This window comes from Manacus candei, unplaced genomic scaffold (assembly GCF_025592945.1).
Source record: "Manacus candei isolate 608988 ecotype Guabito, Panama unplaced genomic scaffold, ASM2559294v1 h1tg000076l, whole genome shotgun sequence".
Classification (NCBI taxonomy): Eukaryota; Metazoa; Chordata; class Aves; order Passeriformes; family Pipridae; genus Manacus; species Manacus candei.
In genome coordinates, this window is record NW_026138124.1 from 1,843,945 (window position 1) to 1,866,413 (window position 22,469).

Below are 22,469 nucleotides of genomic sequence, written 5' to 3' on the forward strand. Positions count from 1 at the left end.
AAACACACTTTTTGCCAAACTTTTTTCACTCCTCCCCTGGTGCAAATTTTGAAGAGCAATGCTGTGGTAACGTGGGAAGTTCCTCAGTGAGACCTTTGTAGAATCACAGAATATCCTGAGCTGGAAAGGACCCACAAAGATCAGCCAGTCCAACCCCTGGCCCTGCACAGGACACCCCAACAATCCCACCCTGTCCCTGAGAGTGTTGTCCAAACCCTCCTGAGCTCTGGCAGCCTTGGGGCTGTGCCCACTGCCCTGGGGAGCCTGGGCAGTGCCCAACCAGCCTCTGGGGGAAGAACTTTTTCCTAATATCCAACCGGACCCTGCCCTGACACAGCTCCAGCCATTCCCTGGGGTCCTATTGCCATTCCTTGGGTACCTTGAGTGGACACCATGGGAATTCTGTGCTGTCTTTGCCTTTTGCTTGGGATACCCTGCCAGGAATGACACAGGAACAAGGGTTGTCAACGTTGCACTTCAAATTTCTTTCAAGAACAGTTCCATTTTTGAGAGGAAACTCATTTTAGGGCTCCTGTGCACCCCACAGTGATGCACCAGACTCATGCAGTGTAACTAAAGATCCAGCCTTTTATCTGTGGACTTTTTTAGCAGCACTGTGTTATTTCAGTGTTGTTTTATGCAGTTGAATCTGTGTGAATAGATGGAAATGACCCGTTGCCTGTCCACGTTAAGTGTTCTCATGTGCGCCTGTGTGTAACTTTAGGTTCTTAAAAGAACACAACGGGCACATTTCCATGCTTTATTTTTTTAATTTAACACAGATTGATGGGTTTTGGAATAAAATGTAAACCCTCAACAGTTTGGCACATGGGGAAACTCAACTTGGAAAAAAGAGAGGAAAATATGGAAAGCTTATAAATCTTGGACTTATTTCCAAGTTTGCTGTCTGGTCTATGCAGTTCACTTTGTTCCTGCAGAATTTAAGGCTCAGATATCTTGGTCATATTCTCTTACTCAGTGTAAATTGTGTCTAGAAAAATGACACCTGCTGGGTTTTTCTTCTCTTCTTTCTAACTAGCTGGAATTAATGGTGTAGAAGAAATATAGAACTGAGCTGTTATGATTAGTTAGCAAATAACTAATGTGTAAAAACTGTGTACAAAATAAGTTGAAGTTCTAAAATTAAAATCTGAGACTAGAAAAAAAGTTCCTAATGCCCCAGTTGCAATAAGAGTTTTTCCATCATTGAGCAGATGTTGACAAGGAAACTTGATCCATTTTCCTCTGGTTGGTTAAATTGTAAACTTGAGGCCATAAAATTACAGGATACAGAGGTCCTAGATAAGATCAGTGAGTTATATATGAAGTGTAAGACTTCTTGAATTCGTTATCCTCCCCTCTGCCTCCAAAAAATGCTACAGAGATCTATTACATCTGACTGATAAACCATTCCATTTGAAATAAAAATAATTTTACTGGAAAATGTTCTGGCTGAGCTGTGGAATATTTAGTTTATTTATTAAATTGTGTCTGACAAATAGCTCTAGTTCTTCTGTTACATTTTCTTTGAGCTGAGAGTAGGCCTGTGCCATTTTTTGCAGTTGTGTTCATGCAGTGCAATTCAACTGTGTGTTGGAACCTTTAGTTTCATATGCTTTATGTCCTTTCTTTGATTTGACTGATAGAGAGCACCCAAAGGTGCCTTATAGAGTGAGGGGAATAAGGGATGAAGGAGAAGTGTCACACAGGCCCCAAAATTGCAGATACAGTTTGCTCTGGTAGTGAGAAAATGCTGACTGATAAAGGGTGAGGATACTTTGTGTGGTCCTTCAGTGAACCTGGGGCAGAACAGCAGTGGCCGTGGGTGAGCACGGTGTACAGTGGGAATGTGCATCAGCACAAGTGTGTTTTGCTTGCATGCACCATTAAAAGAGCATCTGTGTGAATTTTTGTGTGTGGAAATAGGAATGAGAGAAGAAAGAGGGGGGGGGGAAAGGTGATGGAGAGTGTTCATGGAGAAGGAACCTTTGGTCTCCAGTCATGGAATGGAGATGAATGAATGTCTACTCCTGTACAGTCTGAATAGAACTTACTATGATCATATGAGTAATTAGAATAACTTAGGAGGAGTTGGTTGGTGTTTGTTATATGGATATTGCTGAGTGTAGTAGGTGTCTCATAAAATACCTCATTAGATACCTTGCCGAGTATTTTGTCTACATTTACCTCTGCTGCCAGTATTTATGTATGTGATTTTAGATCTAAATTTCTGAAATAGACTTCTTGCCAGAATTGACCTCTGGAGTAACCAGTCTTCACAGGAGGTTAGTTCAAATGGAGCATCAACAAGGCTAGATGAAAATTTTAATATGTTCAAGCAAAATATGTGGAAGGATACATTAAAACAGATACATGCATTTTCAGCATTGAAGTGGATGTGGGTGATATATGTGTATATATATATATATACCCTTGCTGTATATGTGTATATGTGCTCGTGGACATGTGTAATGAATGTATATGGTAAATGCTTTTCTCAGTGCACTGCTGTGTAACGTGTTGACCTGCACAGTGCACAGCATAAGAGAAAGCAGATGTGTTCTCAATTGTAATGAAAATACAGTTTGTAGGGGTTTTTTTGTGCTTTTTACTTATTGCAATGCCAGTAAAGTTCATTAAAGCTGGCTTGAAAGGCAAAAGCAATTTGATACCTATCATGTTGTTTTATGAACATTGAGGTTAGTCAAGAATTTTTTATAATACCAAGCAACGTGGTTAGGGGCTAGTCCAGCCAAAAAAGGCTTCTCTGGAGTGATGACTTCTTCTTCCCCTGGGGAAACTTCCATGGATCTCAGAATCCACATTATACTGTGCTGTAATGAGGGAGGGTTTGACTCTGTGCATGCTGCAATGTGATGGTAACTTTAACAACTTCATCTATGGCAGAAATACTTTGAGAAGTCTAATAGCTTCCCAAATGAAGGTCTTAAACTGTGATTTCCTTGGGACATGAGTGTTGCCCCTTCCTGCCTGCAGCCCCTGGACCTCACACCCTCTCTGAGGTGCACGAGATTCTGCGCTCATGGTCTCACTGAGGTCCTGCCCTGGCACAAGGTCACACGGTGACAGTGCTGAAAGCACCACATAAACGCTGCTTTGTGTGCACCTGGGGCTGGGTTAAAGAAGAGCAGTGGACAAGGGCACTTGCCTGGACCAGGCTAAACTCTGTCTCTCTTTGTTTTTTCTCTCTCCTGCAGCTCAAGCCAGGTCAGAACAGCTGCCGGGACAGCGACAGCGAGAGCGCGAGCGGGGAGTCCAAGGGTTTCCATCGGAGCAGCTCCCGGGAAAGACTCAGTGACGTGAGTGTGGCTCCTCCAGCTGAACACTGCTCTGGGGAACCCTGCTGGGCTTTTCTGAGGGGGGTGAGGCATAACGGGATTGAGTTTCTAGGATGGTTGGTTGCTAAAATCTCCTTCTTTTGGGGTTTCTGGAGAGGAAGAGGTAACTTAATCTCCTGCCCCAGTTCAGAAAACTTCTTAAAGTTTGATCCAATGTCTTTCTGTGTGCAAATACTCATTACTTTTGAAACATTCGAAGGCCATTTAATGAAGTAAAAATGTTCTGCGTAGTTGAGAAGTGAGGTGGCCTCTTTTTACCCCAAGTGGGGAAGGAAAAGAATGTATTTCTTTGGGCTAAATACTGTCTTTATGAAAAGTATTAGAGTGTCTAGAGAGACTCAGCTAACTTATATATAATGAATTGATATAACATGGCCAACAATAGCATAAGCTCTGCCTTTATTGCTCTACCTAAACTGCTGTGGAAGGGCCTGAGATGGCAGCTCTGTGGAGAGTGTTTTTCTCCACTAGATAATGCTGGCCATTCACGGGGTGACACACACGAGTTATTCTGACAGAGGAATGACTACAGAAATCTCTCTGTTGCTGCAATCAGATTATTATTATTTATTATGTGTACCATCACAATCCTTGAGTGTTTTATTCATAGTTCTGTGTCCTCTGTGCTACATGCTTTACAACACAGAATATAAAGACAGCCCTGTCCCCAAAGAGTATCTAAATTGGGGATTTTGTAGGTCAGATCCTTGGCTGGCAAAAGCATGGATGGCTACATTAGTCAGCCCAATTTGTATCAGCCAGCAATCTGGCCCTACTTTCAACTAACCCACATTTTGGAAATGGGGATTTTATCGATAGCATGTCCATGTAGATTTGGATGACAGATACCAGATGGTGTCCTCTATAGGCCAATCCAATAAAACTGAACTGAGCAGGCATTAAAAGAAATACCTTTGTAAAGGATACATTTCATTGTGCAAATTTAAGCCTCGAGGCACACAGCTAGCAATTTTTGCTGAATTGTGCATATCACTGGAACAGATGCCTGATTTTTCTTTTTCTGTGAAAGTGTGAAATCTGTAGCACTTTCTTTCCACATCCCTTTGTCACCTTATTGTAGAGGTCCATTTCTTCCCCAGAGCCAGCCTTTATGGGTACAGTCAGCTAAACTCTTCAGAGCCTGCCCTTCATAGCTGTCAGGTGAGGTCACTCTGGGGGCTCCTTGGAAGAGCAGATTGAAACCAGAGGAGATAGTGAGTAAATGTTCTGTACAGGTAGCAGTGGATGGCAGCCTGTCACCATTGCCATCCTTTGCCTCTGAGCCCTGTGGCAGCTGAGAAGTCACTGCAATGAACTCCACAATTACACAGCACCTTCCAGCAAAAAATTTTCACAACTCCTTACACACATGGTTTTAATTTAGCCTTGTTGCTCCCTTGCAATGTACTGAGTGGAGAGCTCTGAGCCTTATTGAGCTTCCCAGCAGCTCACAGCACTGCAGTGCCAGACCTGGCAGTGAGAGCAGAGTCCTGCTTCCCCCTCCACCCGTCAAATCCACTTTTTCTCTGATGTTTTTACAATACTTTTCCTTTGTCTTGGCACTGTGGCAAATTGAAAGGAAGTAGAGAGCAAATACAACTTCCCCAGTGCATCTGAGAGAGGACACAGGGATTCACAGGTTGCTCAAAAGGAACGTTATGTAAATATATGTGAAGATGTACATTTGAAAATGTTATACATAATTTATATCCTGCTTAATAAGGAAATTTCCTTTATGCTTTGATAATTCATTCCAGTACAAGCATGTGTCTCTGGTCTGGTGTTACCAGTTCAGCTGAGATTTGAAAAAGATGCCTGAGATAGTTTTCATCTTACCTGGGCCTGTGGTGGCCTTTCCCAGACTCCTTCAGTTCAGAGCAGCACATACCCTTCTCTCCCAAAGCCAAACACCCTGTGTGTTGAAATGACAGGGCCTTACAAAGTGCCAGTGATACTTCCACTTTCACATGTGGGGGAGCCTGCCCTGAACTTGATCTTGAACACAAAGATGCTTCAAGAGCTTAATAAGGTTATTTTAAATAATATCTTTTGAAGAAGTCAGTTGTCTAATGATACCCACCAGTTACTGTCCAGAAAACGTGTCAGACAACAGAATAAGCTTTCTCTGAAGATTCGTTTCTGTTTTCACAACTATTTTCTCACAAAAAAAAATACACAAAAAGTTGTACACCCAACAGAAGATAGAACAAAAATATGAGACGTGGCAGGCAGAGTAACCCTGAGGTCAGAAAGCAAATTTTGGCCATGAAATATAATGAATCCCTGCTAATGTAGCCTGACAGCATTGTAAGATTAAGCTCCTGCATGGAAATGTGGATAATGAATGAAGCACACATACTGCAGGTAGATGATCATTTCCTGATCCCCAGTTCTAAGCAGGCTGGTGAAACAGCAGTGCTGGAGCTTCATGGGCCTTGATGTGGGGCCTAAGTGATGGTTCAGTGACAGATGCAGGATGAGGGAGAGGGATAATGAATATGCAGTTGCAAACGGACACCTCAGCGCCTTCATTCTCTCTCCTGTCAGGTATCTTTCAACTCTGCCTGTTATAACTGTACCTGCAGCCCTTGGATAACACAGGGTGTGTTTACAAGGAGTGACTCCTTTCCAGGCTAATGAGATCCAAGCCGGTAATTTGCAGCAATTGTGAGAGGTGGGCAGAAATGAAAAGAAGATAATTCAGTGAAAAGACCATGTTAAACAGGAGACTTTTCTCCTAATGAAGCTTGAGATAGCATCAGACAGTAGGAAGAGGAATATCCTCTGTTCTTGTCGGATGCAATGCAGTGAGACTGATTTCCATCAACTCCTTTCTTTGTCCTCATCTTGCACGTGTGTGCACAGGCACACACCCCTCTGTGAGAGAACATAATTAGCAGAGAATTTGACCTCTGCTAGATTAGGGATAATGATTGCTGGAATGCTCCAGTGCAGGCATGTGGCAGTGCCCTGATGCAGCTCCCCGTTTGAATTTCATAAACCCATGGCTCTCTGCCTTTCTCCCCTTTATAGGTTGGGGTTTTTTTGGAATGACAACTTGTTTTTTCTTTTATGGATGGAGGTAGCTCCAGGGGCCTAAAAGAGAAATTGGAGAGCTGCTCCTCCTTTATATATAGGGTGCTGTAGTCAGTTTAATCTCATCAAAATCTTTCCAGTAGTAGAATTCATTTTGCTGAGATCTTGCTTAGAGACAAGATGGCAGTGCTTTCTCTTTTGCTCAGCTTGGAGCTCAGTCAACTTGTTTTCCTTATCTTTCTGTATGTATTTAGTTTTAATTGAGTCTTCCCTCTTTGGAATACTTTTTAGTCATGTTTCACAAAACAGCCAGGAGATCTACTTGAGGAAAACATGAGAATTACATCTAACCTGGATGGCAAATGCACTGAGTATTCAGGGGTTCAGCCACCTCTTTGCTGATCAAAAAATCAAAACGCCTGATTCCTTTGGTGCACATTCCTAAATCCCTGATCTATCTGATCTCACCCTGCCTGCTGCTTCTGGTGTTGACTGCAGGGTTTCAGTGAGGGGATGAGTAGCAGAAGCCTCTCACATGTGGCCATGGGCTGGGAGGCAGCACATCATCCACTCTTGCTGCACAGCAGAAGCCTGGAGCGCCTGGACTCTGCTTACTTTGCTGAACAAGGAATCACAAACCAGAAGAAACAGCTGGCACCTTTCTGTCTGGAATGTTTTTCCAATTCCTGAACAGGGAGTGGGACAGGAATCTTTCCATTTGTCCCCTACATGAAAGGTCTCATCCTGGGCTCTCATGCAAGCTGATGCTCTCTTCATGAGTGCTTCCCTTTTCCCAGTGCTTTGTGTGCTCCTACTGCCTTGTGGGCTTTGAGAGTAGGTCACAGTGAGGTATCACCGAGGGTGAAGTCCTGAAGTCCCCTGCCCACCAGGTCTGTTGCTCTTTGCTTCGTAAAGAAACGTGTCTACACCCCCAGCAGGTTAATCCTGTGGGCAGCTCATGGTTTCAGGCTCAAATATGGGATATTTCCAATTCTCGTCTCCCATTCCTCCCACCTGTACAGAGCCCAGAGAAAGACAAACTGAGGGACAGTCTTTGGGTTATGTGCTCTGAAATCCTCAGTGCTGTTCCTCCTCCAGAATGTCACCAGCAATCTTGGCTGTATCCAAAGTGGGATCACACAAGCAGAGCTCTGTGTGTGTTTGTGTGTGTGTGCCAGGAGCTGATCAGCTGCAGTGGCTGCTGCTTTGTGTGTGTGTGTTTGCAAGGGGGTGTATGTGTGTGTTTGTGTGTCTAAGGTTGGGTGCTTAAATGCTTTGTTGCATTATGTTAATTCCTCGGCAGTGCAATCAAATTCATGTCGTAATTAAAGCTGTCAGTTGGAAGGCAAGCCAATCGCCAAGAAAACACAGCATAACAAATGAAGTGAAATGATTCTGCGTGTAGCTATACAATGCTTCGCCAGGCATGAAATTAAATAAGTAATTTGATGTTGACATCAGAAATTGAAATGATACCCACTGTTCCTTCATTCAGTCAGACCTGCATAAACAATAGCCAGAACAAATATGTACAACACAGTCTTTCTCCCCACCCAGCTCCCCAAGTAATGCACAATATATATGCAAAATGAGTATAACTGTGCCTTCCAAGACCTCAAGGATGTAATTTTCTTTGGTACACAATAAACTAATGCTTACATGAGGGTTACTACATTTTTGCTTCTGGGCCAAAGTTCTTCTCTTTAAGAAAGGAAGGAAACAAAACAAAACAAAAAAAAAACCAACAAAAACAAACCCAGAATGAAAATAACAAAACCAAAACCATGTTAATTTTAAGCAAGTGTGTTTTGCTGATGGGCACCTAATGCAGGCTTCTGCTGGTGGTTGTGTGAATATCAAGTAGTATATCTAATGTCCTATTTTGCAAAGGGTTTCGGAAAGTGAAACCATTACCTCTATTATAGGCACACTTTATATAAGAGATGTAGAACCATCCAGTGCAGGATCACGACTCAGCATGGGCTTGTAAAGATGCTTGTGCAGTTGGTACCCAGGCTGGGCACTGGGTAGTGGGATCCTGTCGCTGTTGGGAGTTACCCAGAAGGTGAGAAGTTGTCTCTTGCATAGCCCTCGCTTCAGCCCTTGTGCTCCGTCAACACACGGTTCACACACAGCTGACGTAGTCATCCATGCATGTGCAACACAGTCTTTTGTACTTCAATTAAAAAGAGTTTGCAAACTGTACTCTCCATATGCAGCATGCAATGTGTGAAGGGCTATATTTCCATCCGGCAAACTCAAATTCCCTGGAAATGCACAGTTGTTCAGTGAAAGTCATTTGACTGCTATGTTTCAACTGTCCTCCCATAGCCATTGCAACATTGCTTTTGAAGGAATGAAAATATTCAGTGGGAAATATTTTGTTTGCTTATTCTTTTTTTCTTCCATTTTATTGTTTTGTTTTGATACTTGATCCTTCCAAAACTTGGAATAGAAAGCAGACAAAAATTACACACAGATGCAGAAGGCAAACTTTGGAGCTTTCAGCCAGTAAAGTAAGTTTTAAAAATTGTTAGTGAAAGAGTGGGACTCACTTGGCATCTGTACATAGCTGAAACAAAAGTGGTTATAATGATTGCACGTGTTGTACTTGTGGGCAGATCTCTCCAGCTTAAATTAAAAGAATGTAAATGGCATGAAGCAAAAAGCAGGATGAGTGAGGGGGAAGGCAGGCTTTGTGGTGTGCTTTGCCAGGAACGTGGATGTGTTTGATACTGGCGTGTGCTGCACTGCACTCACTGCCAGGGGCTGCAGAGCTGCAGCCTGGGGGCCACAGGCTCCCAAATCCAGGGCCTGTGGCCCATGGAGGGCACTCCCCATCTGGGAAGAGTGGCCAGGCTGGGCAATGACCGGGGCTGTGGTGGTGACCAGGTTATTCCCAGCACAGAGAATGGTCACAGCAACACTGAGGAAAGCAGAGCAGTTGTGCTGAGCCCTGGGGCCTCATGACCACTTGTTCCCAGATCTGCAGTGCCCTTTCTTGAGCAGAGGCACTGTCAGGGGCATTGCCACTGGGCCAGGTGGGCCTTGCTGTGGATGATGGTGGTAGAGAGAACTTGAGGCTCCAGAGCAGCAGGAGTGGGGACAGGAGGACTTTGGAATTTATTTGTTTCTGTGGAGCTCCCCTTGAAGGCTGATAACCAGACCTGTGCGCTGCAGATCTGCTTTTGGAGTCTCCTGCAGAAGAGTCTCAGAACAGGGATGAAGAGATGCAAATTCTCAGTCTTTCCAGGGGTTTGCCCAGGCTGGTTGGGCCCCTCTACAGTTCCTGGTTATCCCTGAGCTGTGGCATTACTGAAAATGAGCCTGTGCTGAGGAACAGAAATGAGAATTGAGCTACAGGAGTTACAGACTGGTTGTCTCAGTGCTCACTAGAGAATGGCCCTCTGCTTTTTGCTTCCTTGTCCATCGACTCTCCGGGCAGGAGCGCTGGGAACTGTTCACCCACCCTCTAATGGAACAGGCAGTGACCTGGATTAGGACTGAGATGTTTCAGTCTCTCCCCGTGTCTCTAAGAGAACCTGCTGTGTAATCCCCATTGCTTAGATGAAAAACTAATGAAACAAAACCCTTTATCTCCTTAATTCTTGTGAATGTAGAGGTTGTGATCATGCCCCGCTTAAACTGAATTTCATGATGGTTTTTCGTTTAAAGCATTTAAACCATTTGATTATTTCCCATGGTAATAATATTGGTTTCACTTATTTTTATGAGTTTGGGTTTTGAAATCTATTTCACACTGTAGATGTTTGCTGCTTGTGGTTTTTCTTTTCTTTCTAAGTCCTTGGTTTGTCAAACAATGTGGACATCCAAATGGGAAATTGCAGTGGCTGCATTCTCGAGAAAACGGCACATTGACTGAAGCGGCTTCTCTGTGCCCACGCGTTCTTTACATTTCAGACTACTAATTATGTTTACAAAATGTCTCATTTTAGAAAAGCACTATGTGTGTACTAACCAGGGCCTTTCGGGAATAAATTGGCAAACAGGTCATACACTGAAAAAGTCATCCAAACCCACCGGGCTTTTTGTTTTGAAGTCAGTCTACTTTTTTTTTTTCCTTCTCCCCCTCCCGCCTGCCCCTTTGTGGCCACGAAGCTGAGTAGCTGGAGTCCAGGGCATTGAATGTCAGCATGTCAGGGAGGCTGGTTGATGAGTGTCTGTTTAGTCTCAGTGCAGGGCGAAATGCCATCATTAATTCATTACCCAGCTGCCTGTCAAATAAATTGGCAATTACGTCCACCGCAGAAGCTTGGAATTCAGTAAATAGCACGTTACCATCTCAGAGTCGTTGAGAGATGTAAAGGGAAAAATTAAGCAACAGCGTGTTTGTTTCAGTAGCAGATGACAAGGGGCAGCACATTGGTGCTGTGATGTAGTGATGAAAAGCTTGGAAAGGGCTGGTAATGAGCTGTGTGGATTGGAACGTGTTAAAAACCATCACTGACTTTCCACTTTGTCTTTGTGTTTTGTTGCAGAGCTCAGCTCCTTCCAGCTTGGGAACAGGCTACTTTGTAAGTGTATCTCAACTTTCACACATGTGCCTCTGAACAGCATAGCTTCCTCCTCAGACAAAAGTGCCTTGGTGTGTGGGAATGGGACTAACCCACCAACCCCACTCTGGCCCACAGCTTAACGTACCTTTGTTATTTCTTCCTCCACAAGTGCACTGGAAGTAGGGTTTCCAACACGGTGGCCAGTGTTTTCCTGAACTAATTAATTACTACATGAATTCCAACAGTATTTAATTTACACAATTAGAGCAAATAAAATGAACCATGGTCTTACCAGCTCTCTAATCTGAGATGGCAGGATCTTGATTTCCCCTTGTAGCAATTCTTTGCCTCATCTCCTGTGTACCACAGTCCAGAGAACGTGACACAGTGATTTCTACCTGTTGCTTAGGAGCCCCATGTCTCATGGTCACTCTTGGGAAATGCAGCTGTACTTGTATTTATGCCATATTTACATTTTATGTCCTGAAAAGCGGATCAGGCCCCGGCTGGTTTGAAAATTGATCAGTTTTTTTGGTTTTGTGATTTATTTGCATGCACCTATTGATTTAACAGTCTATATACCTTTCTATCTGCTCATTCCCACATTCATCAATATACCTTTTACTTGCACAGATAAGTTTGGTGGTAAAAAAATGTTTTCCAGTCAATCCAATGTACTGTTTATTTTCTTCCAAGACTTGTATTTAAATTGCTTATACCCTGTTTCACTTGTAACTTATGTTCTTATGAGAACTGTGTTCTCAAAGCACATCTTTTCTGCCTTTATAAAACTGTAAGAGAAGCAGAGCATTATGTATGTCCAAAACCAGGTGGGTAAAATGCAGTGAACCTTGTCCTGTAGCATTGCTCTGTGAGGTTAACAGCATAATCAAAGCCTGTTTCTATCTTTTCATCAGACTCTGGGGAAAATAAAACTGTATGGTATTCAATTACATGATGGAAAAACTTTGTTGCTCTCTTGTCAGATTCCCAGAGAGTAATTTTCTTCTATTAGTACATGGTGAATTTAGTCTTTTGTCACAGGGGTCGATGATCCTGTAAGAAAGTTATGTGATTAGACTGTGTTCATGTGACCTCACCTGTAAAGTATAAAATGCAAGCACAAAAATTGCTTGATACCTGGAGAAATGCTGTGTCCTGCTGGATTTACCTTGGACTTCTGCACCAACGGAATGTTCATACTGCTGGTGGTGAGGTGTGAAAAGAGCATCACCAATTGAAAAAGCTTTGTGGTCGTTGTTCTAATTATACCAAAGCCCAGATCAGTGTAAGGTAAGTTGTGAAACAGAAAAACAGACTGCTTTCCTTTTTTCAGCACTTTCCCTGGTTTGTGTCACTTGTATTTTTAAGAGGGAGGGGATGAATGGAAAAATGATATCAAATGGCTCAACGTTTATTTTGCATTAAAACTAAAACTCGAGTGTCTTCCCATAGTTCAGAGGGAATTGCTTTCCTTTGTCTGGGACAATTCAAATCGTATGAACATTTATAGACATGCTCTGGAATGGGACAAATATAATATGGGCTGAAGGGCTGTAACATATATATCTATATATAAATATATAAATAAGCCTTGTTCTCCTTACAGCGAGAGCTGAATATGCATGGTTTGAGAGCGGTGCTCAGCTTCATCTTTAGGCAGCAGAGGTAACAGAAGACAAGCCATCTGCTGTTCCCTGCACCATACTGTCTGTGGGTTGGTCCACTAAAGTGAAAATCTGGAAGGTGTCAACATCCCCTATGCTCCAACGGAGAGCTTGAAAGTTTCCAGTTCTCCTGAGTGAGGGATTTAGTAACAAGAAGAAGCTTGACATCTTCTAGGGCCAATGTATTGGCACTTCAAATCATTCTAATTTGGATCTGTGTTGGTGGGGGAGACATCCCTTGTCAGGTGCCATTAATACATTTAACTGTGCTGTTTCTTGTCTCTAGTCACAGTATCAAGATTTCTTTAACTTTCTTTTCATTTTCTTCACTAATAGCCAAGAAGGTAGAAAATACCCTTCAGCTTCTATCTTAAAGTTGTTTTTACACTTAAATGGAGGGTTTTTTCCTCCCTTTTCACTTTGGAAAATTGTTTTTAGGATTATCTTGCTTATTGTTTTAAAGAAGTCAGTACCCTTATTAACTTACATGGGGCAAATAAAACCCAGATGTGTTTTGTGGTACCAGACAATGAGAAAAATGCTCCAGAATGATCCAATTAGCATGTGTTTCTGATAAATGTAATTATTGTATTATCAAAGTGCAAAAGAATATGCACTTGAATTGACTTCTTTTTTCCAAAGCTTTTAACTAGAAAAGACTGTTAGTTTTTGTGTTTAGTGTTAACCCAGAACATCAAAACAGGAGTCCCTGGTCTCAAAGAAAGTAAAAATAACTTCTAGTTTAATAGATAATAACAAAGCTTTTGCCTTTGGAAATTATTCCATATGTGATATACATTGGATATGAAATATTATGTACTGCAGCTCACCCAAGGAAACATAGGAACCAGGTAAGTTAAAATGCACTGATGGACATCTACTGCATATGGAAGCAAGTTTTATTCAGAAATGAATGAACACTGAGGTACAGATTAGGTAGCTTTTATTTGCTGTTTAAATCCAAGTATTCATGGACTCTGTGTGTGTTTAGGCCATGCTACATAGCATAGAGATAATACTTGTTCAACTTGGAATCTCCTTTGAGAACCATGCTTTTGCCAGGCACTCAGGTTTGATGGATGGTGGGTCATGTGTCTGCAATGTTTGTGGATCCTGTGCATGCTACAGCAAAGCTGAAATGACTTTTAGATCCTGATATTCTACAGAAAGTCTCCTGAGATCACAGAGTGTTTAGGAAACATTTATAAAGCTGACACTTCCCAGTAACACAAAATCGTTTCTGTAATATCTGTACGATAGCTCCATCCTAGGAATTCATTCTGCACTTTCAGTAGTGGTGAAGGCTGAAATCTTACCTGATTATATACAATAAGTAGGTAAATTTCTGAATGGCAAAGTTGGAGAGCGAATTCTGTCCTTGTTGGCTCTGTGTTAGTGCTCCTTGAAAAGCAACAGGTAAAGTTAAAATGCATGTGCTCTGGGGAGGGCATTCCCACAGCCTGCTTTGACACCCCACCTTCCCCAGGAAGGCAATGGAGAGGGTTGGGAACCTCCATCAGGTGATTCAGCCTAACCCACCCCCAGCTGGGGAGATGGGACTGCCCCTGATTAAACAGACTTTGTAATGAGATGCCTTCAGCAAAGGGGACGGGGAGTGGCCACTGATGGAGTGTTAACAGTGCAGGGCTGTCAGGGAGCTCTAAATACCCCAACAAGTTTGGTCTTCAGTTAGGAACCACTCTCTTTTACTTCTTTCACAAGTGTTGGTGTGATCAGCAGATTTTGTTGAACAGACATTTTTGTTCTTGTTGGAATCTGCTTCCTCTGTCTCGGTGCTCCTTGTCAGAGGAGACACTTTCCCCTCCTGTTTGCATATTATTAGATCAATAGTCAGAAAGAAGAAACATAGGTGAAAGTCATTCTGATTCTCCCATGTCAGGCCTCCAGGCAGTCTTTTGCCTCAATTGCAGCATCCCTGTCCTGAGTTTCCTCTTCCCAAGCCACCTGTGTTACAGGACTCCAGCTGGCCTGACTTTTCTGTTTGCTGTGGGATCGAGCCAGTCTATGATTGGTGTATATGAAAAAAAAATCCAGACATGCTGTTAATATTGGTGCACCCTAAGAAATCATAACTGAATGCTTCCTGGGAAATCTCCCCGTTGTCTTTGATATTTTTTGCATTGTAAATTGTCATTGTCTCTCATCAAAGACAGACTAAAAGGTAGATTATGTCTCATCAAGAAGTCAAAACAGACAATTGGAAATTAGAAGTTAGAATTTTAGAAAAAATCACAACCTTTTTAACTTTAAAGGAAAAGCTATTTGAATTATGTGAGTTTTTAATGTTGTCCAGCTGCTTTAAGATTTCTGGGGGTTGAAATGTTTTAGAATATGATTGGAATTTGTATAACAGTAAAGCTTTTTCTCTTATCTGGCTTTGAAGAATGATTTTTGCTCATTTATGTATCTTCCATCCAGCCAAATTCACATTAAAAGATATAGTGGTTCATTGGTTTGCAACACAAAACAGAGAAGAAATCAAACCTAAATAACTGAATGTTTTCCTTCTAAACAACAAACCCGGTTCTGAAGACTGTCAAGTCCTTTGGCAATTGCAGTTTCCATGTTTATGGCAACTTATCTCCATTTCCTGCCCGGATCTACTTCTTGAGTCTTTGTGGCAATTTCTGAGGGTTTTCTGTTCCTTTTTTTAATGCTTATTTTTGGTTAGCAGGTGCTGCCTTTTTTTTTTTTCCCTCCCCCAAATGCAAGGAGTTTGTGGATTTTTCAAGACTAAATAAAGTTCGTTAATAAGCCGGTGATGGAAATAATATTTGGAAGGCAGAATAAAGCTCCCATGACCCTTCTCTTCCAAACAATGCTCTTGCTCCACCTTAAAAAAAAAAAAGAAAAGCTAAAACTGTGCTTTGCACATGGGCTGGTGACTCAGACAAACATAAATCGTGCCCGTATTCCCAGGGGCTCTCCCTGATCAGCTGTGCTCTCCAGCCTGGCCCTGGGTGGGTTCAGTTCAGCAGATGTTTGTGTGGTTACAGCAGGCCACTGGGACACTGGGTTGTGCAGTGTTGCATTACATTACTCAGAGCTCTAAAAACTCGTCCCAAGGAGAATAAGGGGAGCACCAGTGGTGCTTAGTATGGAAATGATGGAAAACCAGACTTTGGCCTAGATAAGGCCAGATATTGCCCTGTGCAATAGGGGGGGTTTCACATGAGACACTGTCTTACAGAACAAATGTGGAATTAGTTACACCAGCACATTCAGAGAGGAGATTTTCCCTCCTTGCCTGGTCCATGGGCCCTGGCAGTGATCCTGGGAGCCTGTGCTTTGTTCCTTGGGGCAGTCAGATTCGTGGTGCTGTTGCCTCTCTCCAAGGGGAGAGTGTGTTTAGAGATTCCACTCTAGAACAGTCCAGTAGGGACCCATCGGCTTCCACAGGAGAGGAACAGATTAGACCAAAAGTATCATGTGGAAGAGGTTTAATAAATCCAAGCAGCTAATGCTGCAGAAGGGATGTGGTGCTGTGCTCCACATCATGTACACAGTGGTGTTGGTAAACAAAGAACTGTTGTTCTTGCAAGTAGGTTAAGCTGCTCAGTTATTTTTAGTGCATTTAAATGTATTTCGCTTATGTAAAAGTGTCTATCCCTCTGAAATACTGTGGGGTCTACAAAGGCTGTTGGGATGGCACCACACCATAAACTGTCATGTCCCCTGTAACCAGAGTTGAAAGACAATCCTTGTTATCCTGTGTTTGGCACTATAAATCATTGTTAACGAATCCTAATTTGCTTAGTCGGGTAATGAATGATCTCCAATTTTCTCACTGTAATTAGTTTTACCAACTATTATTGTGAAGGGTATATTGAAATCCATTTTAGCTCCACTTTAAATTCTCCATGTGCCCATTCTTTGCAGAAGTGAAGCTGACAACAGAGGTTATGAATTTTCAGATAGTAATTCAGATTCAAGAACAGTGGACAAGATCCCCAGTAGAAATCTCTCTGTGGGCCGTAATTACTCATTAGTGTTTGCAGCCCTCCTTGGAGCAGACTTGGTGTGGTGCAATGAGACCAGGAAACCTGGTGTTTCTTCATCTGAAATCTTTTAGGTGTTGTCTTTTGTTTTCCAGGAGACATTGAAAATGCAGTTTATTGTACCAGCTGCTGTAAGGGAGGCATCATCAATGCCAACTAAATACATTGCATGTAATAAAATCTACCCCAGGTCTATTAATTTTTGCATTTATAAACTATAGTGCTGTTCCTAGGGAGAACTGAGACTCATTAAAGAGTTTGCAAACAACATGACCAGCAAAGCAAGAAGAGCAAGAGCAGGAGTGTGGGTATTTCCAGCAACCTGCTAATCACAATAAGAATAGTTGGAGCAAAACAACTGTTTTTGGAGAAGAAAACTGTGTATTTCACATATTATTAACTCAGTATTTGAGGAAGGTTTAGGCAAGCAGAGTAAATGACCTGAGCTGGGATTTGGTCAGGATAGGTCTCTACTCGGATCATTTTGAACAGGGATGGTGAGGGTCAGAGTTATTTTGGCAGCCCTTCAGAGGGATGTTTCCTCACACACTGAAGAACCCTGCCCTGATGCATTTTTGAATAACATGCTTGGATTTTAAAATATTAATCCTTACACTTCTTCTTTGAATTGTTTGAAACTATGTTGTCCAAATCTTAAAGAAGGAGAGCAGGGCACCACAGCAGCTTCTTACCCAACTAAGCAGGAGTGAGATCAAATTTCAGAACTTCTGGTCTTTCAAGTGTGTCCCCTCATTGCTGAAACACAGATTTTCACCCTCTATCTCAACACTGAAATTTCTTTAATAACTTTAATTTCTTTGGGACAGCTCCCAGATACCTTTGGTGATTCAGGAGACAATATCCCCAAGCAGCGCTGAGCTCAAATGTGCTTGTGCCTTGTCCAAGTCCTGCTGTAGCTCTCAGAATTGAGCAGTTCTGTGCTGTCTGTAGTAGCTTCGCCTCAGTTTTGCCCTTCTGTCATTCCATTGGGGTTTTTTCTGGCATGGTGTTATATTTGCTGCTCTTGCCTTTCTTTCACCAAGTATTTTCAGCTTGTTGGTCCCTTTTCCTTCTGCTTCTGTGTGTGGTTCTCCATGTACTTTGCTGGAGGCATCTCTTTCCCAAGGATAACAAGTGTGATGAATGGAGACAGCATAAAGAAAGAAAGGGAGAAAGGAAGGAAATAAGACATTTTATGTATTTGGAGGGGTGATATAAAGCTCTGTTATTTGTCAGAAGGGTCTCCAACTTTTGTTACTGGTGGAAAGGGAGATGTTGAAAGTGGTTGTTAGCTTCATTTACAGTTTAAAAACCTGGAGACACACTCAGTTCATATTTTTGATGGCATTTCAGGTGAACTTCCTTAATAAGTTTTTTCCAGCAAAAATCAATTTAGAAAAATCAAGACATTATCATTTATAAGCAAGTTTTTAATTATATAATTTCTTCTTCTGGACATTATAAGATTTCTATAAGTAGCAGATAGATTTAAGATTTGCTGTCACTCTAAGTTTGGTCTCTAATGGCCCACATTACTTGTGGCTCATGTTTTGCTCATCAGCTCTTGCAAAGCAAAATAATTATTTTTTGTGTTTCCCCCTCTTTGTGGTAACATGTGACAGGAATTGCAGATGTGAACCTGAATAATAAAGGATTGCTTCACTGATTGCTAAACATGCATTATGGTGCTTTTAAACTCATTTCAGGTCATCGTACAGCAAATTAGTTTGATTGCAAGCAGTTAAGCTGTCACACACAGAGCCTTCATCTTCCAAGGGTCTCAGTTTCATATCCTTAGAAGAGAATGCTCAATAGCACTGGCTGTACTGTGTGTTTAATATTTGGGAGCAAAGACAGTGGTGGGTCTCTAGAGGAGATTCTATATCATTTTATGGAAAGCAAAGGGATATGCAGTCCCTGAGGGAGTGCTTCAGTGAGTCCTGGCTTTGTTCATGTCTGAAGGGGGCTGACCACATTCTCTACAACACAAGAGCCAGTTTGCTCTTTTTTGTTAAGTTTGGAACTTGGCAAAATTTGTTTGTAGGCCAAGTGGAAAGAGCAACATTGGGCTGTTTCTGATGCAAATTATTCTGATGGTGTTATTGTCTGTGGTGAGATTTTACTCAGAAAAATATAAAATGAACATTTTCACCTGTGTGCTGTTGAAATAACGGGGAAACCTTGCGAGGTCTCTGCATGGCATAACACAAGAATTTGTAGACCAGCACTCTCATGCAGAAAGGGGTTATGGCAAAAAGCATTATGGCAGAAAGGAGTTAAAAGGATAACGTCTGGTGATCTCCCTGAAGAAGGGGTTCGAGGTGCTTGTTTGGGTGGGTGCTGTGTGGAGATGGTGTGAAGCTCATCCTGTGCCCCAGCACGGGAGCCCTGGGCTGCTCAGCTCTGCCTGGCAGAGCTGCTGTGCAGACTTGGCCACCTTGGAAACCACCAGCACGGTCATTGGAGTGACTGCCAGGATCACTGTGGAGAAGGATAATGGAGAAGCCTCTCAGGAACTAGGAGCATGCACTGCGGGTGGATGAATGGTGAGGAGAAGCCATGTGATGGTATCGTCCTGGTGGGAGCTTCCATAAGCTTTTCATTTTGCCATTTTCTGAGAAACACCATCTCTCCCTCTCTTATATTTTGGAAGAATACATTTACTGATTTAGGCTGCATCATATTGTTTAATTTTTTTAAACAACAGGTCTTTTTCTCCTGGCAAAAGTTGCAAGTAAAGAAATACTGAGGTAGCTAAGTCAGGAGGAAAACACTCCTGTAATACTGCAGGCACTCAGTTCCCAAACTTGCCCAAAGTATGACTTGTTCTTATGTGAATGAGCAGTGTTAAGGTGAATATTAGGTTATTCTTCTTTTGAGTCCCTTGGAGGGATAGTAGGCTTGTACCTGGAGCAGAGAACACATCTCCTGATTGCAAGAATTAAGGCTGAATTTCACAGAAAAGAGTCCAATCCTCTTTCTCAGCCTTTTATGTCAGAACTCAAAATTGCTGTCTGATAAAATGTAGGACACCAGATTGAATTACTTCATTGAACCACTGCTGTCCCCTGTTAATGGTAATTGCACGGATATAGCGGTCTTTCTTGGCAACATCTCAGATATTTACCTCCCACTGTTTTTCAATTCAAACCTTTGATGAAAATATTCCCAGTACTTCTTTAAAGCAGACACCCAGCTGTCTTTCTTGACAAAGGCAAGGTCTTTAAATCAGATCCTGACAATTTGTGACACAGCAGTCTATCTAAATCACCTTTTACCTATGTCTCTGTGTCATTTCCTGGAAAAAAAAATGTCCATCAGAGGAAGGTTGCTGAGGGCTTGGTGCTCAGAGAGTCTGTGCGTGTGTGGCAGCACCGAGCTGGAGGATTTGTGTGTTTGTTTCAGTGGAAGTAATTAGCTGAAGGCTTGTACAGTTGCAATGCTGTAATGGTTCATTATAAATATTGGGGAGCACTTTGTCCATAAGAAAAAGATTATTAGGTTCTTGCTGTTCTCAGACCCAGTCAAGGGGTTTGATGGCCTTTCCTTTAGCAATGGTAAATCTGTTCAAAAAAAAAATAAATTTAGGGCAAATATTTTCGTCTTCACTCCACCCGAGGGTTAATGTGCATTCAGCTGAAGTAGCTCATTCACCTCCTGAAGTCTCATCTCACTTGATGTGGTGAACTCTGCCTCCCACAGGGAGCTGTGGGTGCCACACGATGGTTCGGGGCCGTCGTGTCCGTGACGAGCAGCCCTTTGACTCGTGCAGCCAGATCTGGGCACTTTGCATTCCCGAGGAGCTTCCTGGCTGTCTTTGCTGCATGATGGAGGGTGTTCCAGCAGATCTCTTTGCTTTCCTGAGTGTGCTTTTGGGACAAACTCAAGGTTGGCTTATAGTATCAATGGACTTGGCCATATTGTGTAGCATCACTGTAAAAGGATTTATGGGAAAAATCTGTGAGAATCAGTTGCCTGCAGATGAAGAGAAAGTGATTTCTTGGGTATTTGTTATGAATGTTTTAGCTGTTCATTTTATCCAGTGACCTATGTAACATTACTCTTCATCACAGAGACAGATGCTTACCTGTGCATTAGTAGAGAGCACTGGGTAAATAGATTTCTAGCTAATACTGTAATAGAACCTCATAATATTAATAGCATTGACTAATTGCTCCTCCTTAGCAGATAAAAGAGTTTGTTGTTAAATGGCAGAATAGACACCAGTTATAACAAAAGATCATGAGATAACTTCATTAGCAGTGTTAATCTTTGCCAAGGAGGATGTGTCTGTCAGGAATGGTGATGAAAGGTGAGCTTGGAGGGGAAAAAATGAATGTTGAGTGCATTTGCCAGGCTGGTTCAGAAAGTGAAGTTCATGTTTGGAGTGGAGTGGCACCACTACAGCACATGATGACACTTGTGCCATTTGGAAATGAAAGGAACCTTCCAAACAAAGGGCTGGACTGTTGGGTATGTCAGGGAATGCAAGAGGAATATGTTGCAGTTTCAAGGAATCATTTCTGACTCCAGGTGTAAAGGGTGTCATGGTGCATAGCTGAAAGAAAAGAGAGGGATTTAAGATATTTAAAGCACTTTAAAAAAAAATCTTCCAGAAAAGATGGTCATGCAAGTCTGAATTCCCTCTGTTGTGATAAGAAATGGAGAAGGGAAGAAAGCTGCTACCTCTTCTGCTCCCATGCTTAACTTTTGATTTCTCAGATGGCTTCTGAAGATGGAAGTAACCAACTTCAGACAAACAGTATAATGGCATTGCCACACTTATGGGTCTCCACGTTCTTCCTTCTTTTCTTTGATGAAATATTACATTAAATGTAATAATTGAAGTATTTGTCTACTGTACTTTTGCACAGCATCAGTAGCCCCAGAAACTCTCCAACCGAAGCCCCTGTTTCTGTAGACAATCACATGCAGAGGCTGGAGAACTGGCAGCACAGAGATGCTGGAAAAGGAATGTGTATTGAGGCTCTCTGAAAGGCCCTGATGCTGGATAGTCCATCTGCAGAGAGATCCCTCACACCTGGTGATAAGCCATGCTCCTCTTCTCTCTTCCTGCCTCCTCTGCAGTGCTGACATCTGCTTTGCAGGGTTGTTTCCACCTTGGAGTGGCAGCTGTGTCAGGGGGGACGTGCTCTCCCAGCAGAGAACGGAAGCACGAGCAAACCTGCCCCCCATGCTGGCACCTCCATCCAGGCACCTCTGGAAGCACCGTGTCTTCTGCTGTGTGCTTGGAGCTGCCAGCTTGGAAGAGGCAGCCCTGAAGCCTGGGATGCTGTTAAACACCACTGAGGACTTGTTTGCTCCCTCCCCTCCCCCCTTCCCTGCTGAACACAAACTGTGAGAAGTCCAAGAGCTGCTGTGGTGCCAACAAGAGCAAAATTACTTACAGCTGGTGAGTGCCACCTGCTCCTGCCCAACTTCAGCCAAAACAGTTTCCTCCCCGGAGTGCCCTGGAGTGGGGAATCCAAAAGCTGTTCAGAGCAGGCAATATTTAGTGTGAATGGGGAAGAGACATTGCAATTCTTGCTTGAGAGCAGAGCGTGTTACGCAGGAGATCTTGAGTACTGATGTCTGTGTCTCCTTTCCCTTTCCAAGCTCCCTCAAATCACCCCTTCTGCATTCTTCCAGTATGTTGCTTATGAATATTAATTCAGCCCCTCTCCCACTATATGCCAACCTTTTTTCCCATCCAAGCTAATGCAAATTTAATGTTGTTAAAAAAAGAAAAGGCCTGCAAATGATAGTGGGAGCAGAGTGTCTTCCTTGCTCTCTGATGTATTAATGGAACGGCACCTGGTGTGACACTGCATTTCCTCCTGTGGTAGAAGCACTCCTCGACCCTGAGAGAGA

At 42.6% G+C, this 22,469-nt stretch overlaps 1 protein-coding gene across 5 annotated transcripts in view; it reads left to right on the forward strand.

Moving 5' to 3' along the window:
• AUTS2 (activator of transcription and developmental regulator AUTS2) overlaps positions 1-22,469 on the forward strand; it is a 766,509-nt gene that overhangs the window by 341,521 nt on the left and 402,519 nt on the right. For all 5 annotated transcript variants that reach the window (XM_051809512.1, XM_051809510.1, XM_051809514.1 and 2 more), the window contains exons 3-4: positions 3,219-3,320; positions 10,895-10,930. In XM_051809512.1, the coding sequence (XP_051665472.1) occupies positions 3,219-3,320; positions 10,895-10,930 (138 nt within the window). The remainder of the gene's footprint in view (positions 1-3,218; positions 3,321-10,894; positions 10,931-22,469) is intronic.